This window comes from Rhyacophila brunnea, unplaced genomic scaffold (assembly GCF_057557595.1).
Source record: "Rhyacophila brunnea isolate RB1 unplaced genomic scaffold, BYU_Rbru_1.0 scaffold_6, whole genome shotgun sequence".
In the NCBI taxonomy this organism is placed as follows: Eukaryota; Metazoa; Arthropoda; class Insecta; order Trichoptera; family Rhyacophilidae; genus Rhyacophila; species Rhyacophila brunnea.
Window position 1 is genome coordinate 29,788,736 of NW_028233276.1, and position 13,415 is coordinate 29,802,150.

Consider the following 13,415-nt stretch of genomic DNA (forward strand, 5'->3'; position numbering starts at 1 on the left):
CACTGAAGGAAATTTCAATACGAGTGGCATAAACAACAAATTGTATGAAAATTAGTGTTTTTTTTATATTAGTAAGATTATAAGGTGCAGAAAGTCGACATGCTAATTTTCAAGCAAATCTGGTGTATTGTTTTAGTTCTTTTTATGAAAAGTTTTAATCTATTAGCGGTGTCAAAAAAAAATAACAAAGTTAACGCAGTGAGCCTGATGCAATGTTTTCAAGCCTATTAAAAAATATAGATCTGGCAAAATACACTAAATTGACAACTCTACACAAGACAATATAGGCGTTTTATTAAGAAGGCCAATATCGTTATTTGGTTTAAGTGCCGATAATAAAGATAATCTTGATAGTGGACTAAATAATATTATAAACACAATCTTACGTCGAATGGTAGTTCAAGCCACTTGGCGCCCATTTGCTTGTCTTCTCCTGCAGGGAACCTCCCGCTCTGGTGCATAAAAGTTGCACTGACTTCTCTTCCAGGAATTGGCTCGAATGGAAGCGTCAAGGTTCTGTCAACGCTGAACATTGACTTCCAGATTCCCTTGAAGTATACGGCGTTGGCCATTAAACAGTCGGTATTTCTGTCGACATTATCTATAAAGAAAACAAAACATATCATTTATACACGTTGAAGGTAGTAGAAACTAAAATTAAACAACACCAATGAGTAATGAGGATTTTGGTCAGAAGAACAATGCAAGGAAGTTTATAATTGAATAATATTGTTATGTATTACAAATAATAAATTAATTATAATTGGACTTCGTTTCATATAAATTATTTATAATTAATATACGAACAATAGTTTCATTTTTTACATATATTTTTAGAACATCGTATTCAGTGATCGGAAACCGGCGGCCAATAAATGGTTCAGAATACTAATCAATTACGTTATTACATAATTTAAAATTTTGTAAATTTGGATCTACAATTGGTTAGCAAAATGGCACTTTCGGTTTTATAAAAAAAAGTAAAATAAAACTTTTTTAACATTACTATTTTTTTACAAGGTCTAGCCTTCACTTAAACATTTGCGGTTATCTTATTAAAACAAAAAGTTTAATGCGGCCAATGGATCTGGAAAGGTTGCCGAACCCCACCTTATTTTGAATATTGTGTTACGCATTGTGATATTGCCTTCATTCATCCTGTAATATCATTACAATATATTGTTATTAATATATTTTGTATTATTGAAAAGTATTAATGAAAATAGAAAAGATGCTCTTGCTAAAACTATTATTCCTCCAATATTGATTTAATTATTTAGAAAATGGGTGGGTATCAGTTTATTTATTTTTTTAACTTGATTATAGTTCACTAAAAATAAGGAATATTTTTACAGCATGAAAATACATAAATATTTATTCTTGTATAGTATATACTGTAGGCTACATTTTATTATTTCGTTATGTATCGAAAATAAGTTAACAAGTATTGGCTTATGCCTGTGGCATACCTATGTATTAAAAGAATACTCCGTGGGATTTTGAAAGAAATTCAATGGCCATCTGAAATACATGCCATAATGATATGTACTCTATGTACAGACATGGTTTACTGGGTGGCTTGCTTTAAAGTTTAAATTGTGGCAAACAGCCTGGATCATTTTGAATCTACGACATTGATTAGAAAAATCAATCATAACTTAATTAATTTTGTACTAAATCTTTTTTTTTTGCAATAAAAAATAACAAAACAAAACCATTATGTATTTTTTCATATATTTATCGTTAAATAATTATAGTCAGCAAACTTTTATTGAACCTATAACGGATTTTAAAACATTGGTTACGCTCATGGTCTAAAATGAATTTACTATTCAAGTATATTTGGTAGCTAATTGGATAATTTGTATATCATGTACGTAAGATAATAATATAATATATGTATTGTTATTTTGCTTACTTGGTGAGAAAATGTATGGTATAAATCCTCTGGTGGCAGTATTAGCCCAATTGTTGATTTGAGAAGCTGCAAGATTAGGATTTTTGAAATTAACTGGTTGCACTCCTACTTTGAAGTCGTTTACTGCAGTTGTTTGGAAGGCTTCCTTTATGGGTAGGTCTTTATTTACGAACAAAGCATTGCTAAAGCCCAAGCTGTTTTTCGAATACCCACGATTCTGAAATAAATAAAAATACTCATTAAGCTCTACCATGCCGCCTATGGCTCCGCTCATATAGTAGAACAGAAAAGACATCTTACCAATCTCGTTCTGATTCTTAAGTTTATGTGGTGGCTAAATAGTATTTTTCTTAGTAGTTTAAAAACCGCCATTGCCTTCTCGGAATTAATAAATTAATTATACTATGCAGTCTTAATTATAATATTCAAATCAAACATATATACAGCCATAAATACATGAGAGATATGATATAAAACTTTAGGCTATAGGTATTTTTTTATTATATTTTTTTTTAAATATGCGAAAGCTGTATTACATTATATTTTTTTTTTGTTTATCTGGCTGCAATCCAACACACACACACACGCACACACACACACACACACACACACACACATATACTTTCTTTGTAATATACATACTCTATCTGCACATTGAATACATTCTTGTATAATTATTGAGAAAAATACGTATAATATATTATTTTTAATATTGTACCCCGTTTACACGTGCATGGATTTACCGCTGGCAGTACGTATTATCGCGGCCATAAAAAGAAAATCCACGGGTATACATGTATTATCATACAAGTTGCAAGATTTCATGCATGAATAAAAAAAGTTCGGAAGCTTCTGAATTTTCACGCAACAGGTGGGATTTGTTCGATATCTATGCCTGCGCGATAGAACGATAGTGGCAAACCTGCCGGTAAAAAAACAAATTACACCGCGTAGACTAATTTTGAGGTTAACCGATTTTCACGATCTGTCAACTAGTACTATAAAATAACAACATCGCGTCTCGCTTACTCTTGAAGAATGAGATGGTGAGACAGTCAGCACTTTTACGTGTAAACAGTTATTATCACGATAGTTTAAAATACACACTATTACTGCAAATAAAATGCACGTGTACAGACGCTATTACGAAAGGTAATGATGCCTAATGACAGTAGTGTAGTGAACCGGTAGTATAATTAGTGATATGAAAATTCCGAAAGGCAAAACCCGGGTCGTAAAAAATACTCAAATGAAATGAATGAAATAATATGTAATACAAAACATAAATCATAATATAAATTCAAATTCTATCTAGTATCCTCGGTCGATAATATTATTTTTTAAGCATAGATAAGATAAATACCACAAGACTATTCAAGATGGAAATGTAAGCATTTCTGGTTTCATCTTTGGACATTTCAAGGGCACTCTCCAGTTCCTGTAGTGACGATCCTTGTGCCCCTTGTTCCAACAGTGCCAACAATGTTGACAGCGATAATGGTGACATCACAATGTTATTGTCTGACTGTGACCTCGATAAGTGCTGAAAAATAAAAAAAAGATACATAAGTTATAGTTCTTAGAAATCTGACATTTAACATTTTTTATCGATTATATTACACAAAATGTGTGAAATGTATTAAACTGTGGTCGTAGGCAGCATTCGAAGAGATTTGCTAGAGTCTGGCGGCGAAGTTGCCATGGCCGGTGAGGAACTGGCTAATCCAGTGCGAAGGTTGGAGTCTTCTAGTTTGGTGCATGCAGAATACGTCTGGAAAAAAACGGTAAGTGTGCCGCCCCTTGGAGGAGGCGGTCCACCTCGCCTGCCATGCCGCAAATGCGGTCTTGTACACAATGTCACTTACAGTATTCCTGTAAGGAACGTCCTCGGATCTATGGAGTGGTGTCAGATGGACACCGGCGAGTGTTGTGCTGATCCCCCTCAAGAGAAGGGTGATCGATCCTCTAACCGTAAAATATATATATTTTAAGACAATAATATTTTATAAGACAAAGACAATTTTGATCTAGGAATCAACGTTACTGCGTTAGGGCGCAGACACATGACACTGCAGTTATCGTACACTGGTGTAGGTCTGCAATTGTTTTTTTTTTTATCCATTTGGAGATTTTTATCAGATGCATTTGGAATCAAGTAAAATATGTGTCGATGCTCACTTACTACAGTGTCATGTGTCTTACCCCTTACTCGCAGTATTGGTATATGTAAAATAAATTTTAGAACAGTAAAAATTATGATCAGAACTGTAAGAACCCCAATTCCGGTTCCGGTTTTTTAAAGCACCAATATTCTCATCTAACTATACCGACGCACGTAGTCATCGCTATATAATCGATATTTTACTTTAAATTTTAAAATATAGATGCCATTAGTATTTTTCAAGATATTTTTACTTGCACGTGGAGAATATGACATTTGGACAGCACAATTTGTAAGTATCCAATAAAATTAGGAAAAAAAATAGTAAAATATTATTACACTAGAATCTATCATAACATATTATTTAGTATTTTTTTTATTACTTGGGTACAGCATGAGTAAATTGTGACCAAAAATTAGGCAGAATGTAACATCTGAAACTCAATAATGTAATTTTCAAGAGGTTTCGGTTACTATTTGGTTTTCGGTTTGGAATCAAGGGTTCTTCTAATTTACGTCATATTTATAATTCTGATTATGGTAGAAAAATAATTATATTCAATACAGCATACCTTGAGCATTTTTAAAGAGAATGTATTTACTGCCGTTGAAATAATTTTTGGGCTAACAGGTCGGCTTGAACTCTGCTGTTTTTCTGTAGAAAAACGATTAGCGGCGTAAGCGTCATAGGGATCAGGCCTATTATTTTCCTTGAAGACAATTCGTTCGTCTACAGGGGTATCCACGACTGGATTGTATCTGTTGGTATTGACAGCAGGCGTTTGCTGCCGATTACGAATTTGGGGAACATACTGTTGTATTACGGCCGGTGTGTAATAATTTGGATTTTGGTTGAACTGCGACTGGCTATTTGGTACAGAGAGGACGAAAAATAGAACAGCCACCGAATTCGTTAAGTTCGCCATAATTTATCTGAAACAAAAAAAACATAATTATGTTAAATTCAATGAATAACTAAATGTACACTCACAGTGACAGTTTAACCGTTAAATGCATGATGGCAATCCAATTACTTTTATCATTGAGCATATTTTTTAGTGTTATTATAGTTATTGCAACATGGTTCTATCTGTTGTTGCCTTTTGAGAGCATTTGAAAGCAGCAAGGTTCTATTCTATACTTATCGACCGCTTAAGTGATAAATATTATCAAACTTGGGGTAGATTTGTATATGTTAGCACTTATTGTAACAATTACAATTACATAAGTTGGTTGCAATTGTTGCAATACGTGCTATATTTTAACAGCACCTCTCTTAAATGTGATAAAATTTAGAGCGAGATAGACAGTTTTGACTGTTTAGACGGCTAACTTGTTGTAACAAATACAAATATAATACCTCAATACAAATATATAATACGTACTATCACTTTATCACTTTAGCGGTTGATAGTCGTCTTGTGTATAGAATAGACCCGCTGTTAAATTGTTATATGTTTTGATTATTATTTTTTTCGCATGTAACGTGTTTCGTTATTGCTATTCTTTTGCTATAATTATGAATAAATATATGTTAAATATACAATAACGCCGGTAAAATTATGAAATTTGATAGAGGGCACAAAACATAAGAAATCGTATGCAGAGTTGCCAGATATGTTACTCTATTAGTGGACAACTGCTGGGCAAATACAATTATACAGCCGTACCTAAGGGACACTTAACAGCGCCGCACTCTAGAATCAAGTGAATCGACCGACTCAATTAGTTCAGCGTTAGGTACGTGGTAGCGCAAATCTAAAATGGTGGATAAATTATTAAGATGGATGCCTTTATTCAGAAGTGATCGATCTTGGCAGATGATGATACCACCAAACCAACGTTTGGTTTCTCTCTATTATTTTTCTGTTTATATGGACACTGGATATTTTTGCTTGAAAAATATTCCCGATATAAACCACCGTACACCATAACACGACAAACATCAATATACTTTATATTATGGATGTGACACACAGCAGTTTTCGGCGCAACCATGTTTTAAAATTAAATGATTCCAGACTGCCTATGCCCTATAGCAGTGGTTTCCAAACTCAACAAGGATATGAGTTACTTTCAGAAATTGAAATTGATGAGCTATTTATACATATTCCTTCTTTATATTTTTTATATATATATATTTTATATATTATATTTTATATATGTTATATTACTTATTAAAAATAAGTAATGGAAAAAATGGCATTCACTTTTCTCCACATTTTTTTTTAATTTTCGGTGACTGCCTTGTCACTCCCATCCAAATGCAATTATCAAGATGTACATCTGTGAGTCTGTTTCTATATTTACTTTTAACTACCTTCATAGTGGAAAACGTTGATTCACATAAGTAGGTAGAATAAAATAATGCCTTCAATTTTAGCAATAAAATTTGAGAGGCAAGCTTATAAATATGATAAAATATCCTACGCGATCTACCGGTAGCTCGCGAGCGACGTTTGGCGATCACCGCCCTATAGTATTTACCTTGAGGGTTCATTTTTTGATACCGTCTCTGGCAACCAGGGTCGTATTCGATCTCAATGCAGCCCATCAACTAAATTAACTAAATATATGAGAATAATCTTAGCATTTCCTAATAACTATTTAAACTAAGATACTATGATAAAATGCTTTCATCCGTTGATTATAACGTTTTGCTTATCGTACTGCAAGTAAGGTAAATTACCATTTTTGCCCCTAAAGAGGACCATATGAATCTCCATAGATTATTATTTTTACGAGTAATTGTTGTTAGCCATTTGCCCAACCCAATGGTCATTCACAGATTAAATTCATTTAGAAAAAATGAATAGTTATTTGGTTTGTGGCCAATTGCGGGTGAAGTAGAATATTGCATGGTGTTTTATCACAGACAGAACAGGTAAATGGTGTTTTCGCGAATTCGATTATCACATAGTAGATAATAATCGATATGCATCTCACAAGTTAAATACTGCCATTGTATGTACATTTAATTCGGTTGCGATTATCGCATAAATAAAATCACACCATTATCATAAGCAAAATTTGGTTGGAATATACTTCTCAGTTTTAGAGGCCTTTACAATGCTGATATAAACAGTTCTTCGATATTAGCATTTGTCAACAATTTCACTAGCGTTTATTTAGGTACATTACTAGACTATGTGAATATTTAATTTTGAATAGTAACTTTTTCCTATATTAAAATATACTATAACAATTTCATTGTGAGTACGTATTACAACGTTAAGATGTTGACCTACATTGCCTATTTCACGTGAGTGTCTTTCTTCAGCACACATGGTGGGAAATATTTCTAAATTTGATAATAAATTTGGATCCGTGTTCATCAATTTTGATCGGCAGGTCGGAAAATTTGAATCACGACAAACTACCCGTTTCATATTATATGATATGCTTACGTATACACCTGTATACTTACACTACGTTTTCATTCTAAATGGTTAACGCAGTATATTATATTGTATCCACTTAGAGCTTCACTTTTAGCATTCTAAGTTGAAAACGTGTATTATATTTTATGATGAAAAGTTTCTTAAGTGATATGAAAATTAGTTATTTACATAGTTACTAAAATTGTCAAAATCATTCATAAAAATCGATGTGTTTTTTTTTAATTTTACACTATATACATTAAAACCATGAATTTTTCAAAAATAGCTTTATAATTTTATAAAAAACCTATATATCTAATAAATATTAATTTTGATCAAAGTCACCAAAACACAAAAAAACTATTCTTTCAAGGTGCTAAACAACGACGGTAATTAGTCAGCTGATCGTAATAAAAACGTCGCACTTTTATGCTACGTATGTAGGTATAAGTATAATAATATAATATATATGTAGTATATTATTGAACAAACTTAGTTTGACAACATCTCATGCATATTATAACTACCAGAAAAAATCTTTTTTGAAAAAAAAATGAGACGTTTTCAAATAACGTATGCCCAAGAGAGGCGAAGGGTGGAGGTAAGCTATTAGGATCCGATATAAATAGTACACACTTAACTTTTTCAGTCAAACGTATTTGTTTTCATCGAACTAAGACTACAATGTGTAGATAGGATTTGTTACTTTTTAAAATTAAACCCTATCTAATCCAAGCCATATAATAGTCAAAAAATATTCGTTTATCTATAAAATTTCTAAAATTATTCCATTAAACCATACATCATTTTAGATTTTTTATAGATATAATAATATTAGTTCGGTTTTGGCAGGGTTTACTGAATTAAAAAAAAACTAACCAACACCATCTGTAATATGTATTCTTAATTCAACGAAATGAAATAAGTATGACTGAAAAGGTGTGCACTATTTTTGTCGGATTGCCCATCATAGCATACCTAGCCTATTATGGCTTGGTTAGACAGGATTCAATTGATTTTTTTTTTAATTAACCAGTACCATCTGAAAATTGTAATATTAGTTCAATGAAAACAAATAGGTATGATTGACAAAGTTCAGTGTGCAATATTTATGTCGAATCTTAACAGCCTACCTCGGCCCCTCGCCACTGATGTCCAATACATAGAATATTACATTCTCAAATCTTGGGAATTAATCGTTGAATAAAAGAAAGAGTTTATTAAAGTATTTTATTTATTATTATCATTAATATTTTTTTATTACAAAATGTAAGACCGTTGTCTTGGGTTAAGCTGTAAAGTCGTATATTTTGTGTGAATGATAAAATAGAAAATGAATTATATTTTGTGGAGAGTTTCAATAAATTAATCAAATATATTTATATTATATTGAATCAAACTCCTCCACGTATAACAATAATAATAAAAAACACATTCATTTTAAATTCCATATCATATATTATAAACATTGGTTAAACCTGGTGATTCATTTTTCAAACATTTTTCCTTTTAGTCCCATGCATTAATTGCTATTTATATTTTCACATATTTTACAAAATACCCTTCTCAATCTACCTGTTAGAAGGATATAAACAACAGGCTAACGAAAATATATATTAATAAGGTACCAATATTATATACCATTGGACATTCACAGTGACAAGCGATACAATCGATCGGATTTATTTAGCAGTAGTTTCTAATAGTAAAATTTCAAGAATAAATCGATTTACGTCATGTGTGGTAATCATAGCATAATAATGTAATAACGTTTAACAAATTCCCGTGCAAACAGATATTTATTTAGTCAAAAAATCGTTTTTTAAAAACTTTATAAAAACGATGTTATTTAAAATAAATATAAAGTATATTCAAGTATGTAATAATAAAATGGTGTCCTTTAACGAATTTACATTTTATAATCAATTAACAATTATTTTTTGAGTTTAAATAAAAAATATATATTTTTAAAATTTTAAATGGTATTAGTATTAAAAATTTCTCCTCAATCGCAAGCTACGCCTTTTATTGCATTAAAATAATGCTTGTGAAAATGACAGTGCTATCCATATTTTTGTAGGGTGTCAAGTCATAGACCCTGAGGGCAAAGAAGCAGAAGGCAATTGATGCCTTGTTGCCGAATTCTTCTTATTTCTTGTACAGAGCAAAGACTAACCAGTCAATTATCCAGAGACTACAGATAAAGGAACGGCTCTTGACAATATGTGTGAGACGGATTCTGCAATTTTATGAACATATTATTTGGCATAGACCGAATAACCTAGAGAGGCTAGAGAGACTGGTGGTTTTGGGTAGCTTCTGGGAAAGGCAAAGCAGAGGAAAGCATCGGTACGACTACTTGAAGGAGCTGACTGGCGGCAACCCTAAGAGAAGCAGAGGATCGAGAAATATGACAGAATTTTAAAGTGGTGATGATCCTCAGCTATGAGGAACGACCAAGAAGAAGAAGCCTCTGGTAAGTATTATTTCTTAATAGTCTACGTTATAATATCCTGTTGGGAATTGTGGATTGTTTTGAGGATCGTAAATAAGCAACGTAGTTTTAATATACGATTAACTTTATTTATATTAATCTGCATGAATATTATTATACAGAAGGATCACATTTTATATGCGCGTGTGCTCTAAATAACCGATGATAACTATCACGCCACACACAGGTGCGACATAAGAGGGGAAAGAAGAATCTGTCTCCCTCTTACAAACAATAGTCGATATCTAGCTTCGGCGGAGCGAGCGCTAGATGTCGACACGTACTTCTTTATTCTATTATAATATTATTCTATTAGACGGCTGTATCTCAACATATCCAATAAAGGAATAATCGTCACCCCTCTTCTAGTTTGTTGTAAGGTGTATCAGTTTTGAGCTAATTGAGTTTAAAAATTGAATCAAAATATAATATTCGATCGTAGTATGTACGGTAAAGTAAAATTACACGTAGAAAAGACACAATATGGTGGATGATAAAACATAGCAACGCTTACTGAAAAGAGATCGAATTTAAAACGATCATTTTACCTTAACTACACGTTAGAAACATTTGACTTAATAAGCAAAAAAAATCTGTTCTATTTTAATATTATAAGGTAAGCTCATTGTATTTTAAAATACCTAGGTAGCCAAATTATTATAGTAATAAAAACCATATACGATGTGTACTTACTTCCTATATTTTGATGTTTGTTATGTTTATAATATTATAATATGTCAGTAGCTTAGTAATTTTACCTTTCGTTTTGTAAATCCACCAAATATAAAAATGATTTCTTTTTTATTTTTAAGTAACTGCTAAATTTTACACGACTGTGTTCAATGCTGATTTTATTGATTAAATAAAGATCTTCGAAGAAATTTCATTGATGCACAGGAAAATCCATAAGTGGGATGACGTCAAAATTAAATGTTGCACACGCCTAAAGTAAATGTTTTTTTTTCCAAAATAAACAAGTGGTATTCAGAATTTATAATAATATATTATAATATATTTATAAATATTTTCGATAGGTACTCATCAACATGGTAGCTTTAGATATAACTAGTTTTTACTTCGAAGAAAAACATGACTAAATTCTTCTATCGACTAAACTTATTCTAAACATACTCTTTTTCGATATAGTTAGAGCGACGTTCACGTCCATACACTTATCAGTACACTTCAGTGCATATTTTATCATATTATATACTATTCATATAATATAATGGAAATTCATAAAAAGTAAAAAAAGTAGAAAAATAAGCAAAACCACGATAGAAAAATAATTAACCTTCTCTGTGCTATGATGCCAAGTTAGATACACAGGTAATGAATTATTATATTTTATATTTCAATCAATAAGTCTATGTAACTTAAAATTTTAGCTAAGCCGTGCCCACATCGTAACACAAAATAATTTATGGTCAAACAAATTTTGATAATTATCTTGAAATTTAATGAGATTGCCAGCAATTTGTTGCCAGTGTGGATACGGCATTTAGAATCATTGAAGAAACAATACATAAACAAAAAAAGTTAAATTAAAAATAAATAAAAACATACATTTGTTGCTGAAACTGACATTTTCGTAACAATATAACGCAATGTGACGGCATAGAACGAAACAATTTTTCAGCACAATATGAAATAAGTTAAACAATTTTTTGAGATATCTATGGAATATTTCTTTACTATGAATATCATAGAAAGAAAGTCACTAATCAGGAAGTCTTGAACCTCATGAGAAAACAGATAGAAGTAGTAATTACTATAAAAAGCAGAACATTCAGATACTTCATATATCTATTGAATAAGTACGTTAAAAATGTCAAGCGCTGTAGTTGAGGATTCAAGGTAAAATATAAGAACTTTGAGTGCTAGTAGAAGAACAACTTCCTGCCTGGACAACCTTTGAGAATTTTTCAGTAATCATATCAGAGAACCACTGTTGAGAGCAGAATCACCAAGAGACCAAAGAGTTATGATGGTTATCCGGTGGAAATTATTATATAGTAAATATTTCCTAAGAAATCAAGATATCGACCGTACCGCAGAGATCTCCATGCTAAGTTAGCAATGATGATGATGGTGATAATGCTGATCATAATAATACGTAGATTTGTTTTCTATCTCTTACAACGTCACCGATTTTGGCAGTGTAAGTAAGTTAGGTGTCTAATTTTTAAAAATTCGAGCTATAAGTATGACTATGCATTACGCTCGATTTTTGAATATATTGTGGTAAAACATTATCATAAGTAATGGAAATTTACGACAAACATTTCCAAATCTATATCATTACGATATATTAACAATTGCAATAGGTATAATTAATAGTACATGTTCTTCACATGATTGTAAAATGAGTCATTAAAGTTAGTAGGTACATGTGTGGTTAGGTTAGGTTAGGTTAGGTTCAATAATAACTATTGTTAAAATAATCATGTACAAACCGTTTATGTACAGTTTTCACAGTGTACATAATTTAAGCACAGAATCAAACAATGGATTCTAAAACATGTTAAAAATTATCGTTTAGGTATTCATACTATAATTTAGACCAGTGATGCACAAACCGCAGCCCAAAATAGCATTTGATGTGGCCCAAAATAACAAGTACCTATTTCATCACCAAACGACAAATTTCTAATTTCCTATATACTCGTAAATACTCAGTTCTATCGTGCAAATACATATATACGTAATTCAGAGTGGGGTGTGATTAGAGTAGCTGATATGTAACTATAAAATTTTACCAACCGCGGCCCGTGAAAAATTAGAAAATGGATAAATTGGCCCTTCTTCCGAATAGGTTGTGTACCACTGGTTTCGACCTACCTCAGCAAAATACCTATTAGGGCTAAGGTATATGACGCTGCAATTAACAGCAAATGTTTGGTCAGTTTTGCGCATTGGGCATCGCAGTTTACATTGATTTGGAACGCCGTGTGTATACGCCCTTATTAACTCTTAGATATTTCTTACATAATGTGGCTTGAGCCCAAATCTACAGAAAATATCTATGAATTTGTATGGTTTATTTAAAATTCTGTAAATGTCGCGACCATCTTTTGTAGTTTTAAATCAAAATAATATTAACAATGCTTACTTCAATTTCTAGACGGCATCCAAATCTCTCCAAAATTTAGTTTTAACGTATTTAAACTATTTCTAAGAAAAATAAGTATATATTTTTTTGTTTACTAATTCAATGAATTACATAGGTACATCAAGAATGCATCATTATTTATTGACCATATATAATTAGGTTGTACTATTCATTGGATATTATATTTTTTTAATTATAAAGTTTAGTTGTAAATATACCTACTGATCAAATAATTTAGACAAGTCAACTAAATGATCTTGTCTTGTTTTTATTGATTAGGTCAATTGAGCCGCGATTAACACAAATTGTCATCGAAAGCAACCACGAAGAATACTCGGTATAGCTTCTGT

At 31.4% G+C, this 13,415-nt stretch overlaps 1 protein-coding gene across 1 annotated transcript in view; it reads right to left on the minus strand.

The window, feature by feature from the left end:
- LOC147065510 (serine protease inhibitor 42Dd-like) overlaps positions 1–13,415 on the minus strand; it is a 39,023-nt gene that overhangs the window by 12,983 nt on the left and 12,625 nt on the right. Inside the window, exons 2-5 of the mRNA XM_085956833.1 lie at positions 4,652–5,012; positions 3,282–3,461; positions 1,919–2,135; positions 387–601 (exon numbers count right to left, since the gene is read on the minus strand). Coding sequence (XP_085812959.1) covers positions 387–601; positions 1,919–2,135; positions 3,282–3,461; positions 4,652–5,005 — 966 coding nt within the window. The 5' untranslated portion in view covers positions 5,006–5,012. The remainder of the gene's footprint in view (positions 1–386; positions 602–1,918; positions 2,136–3,281; positions 3,462–4,651; positions 5,013–13,415) is intronic.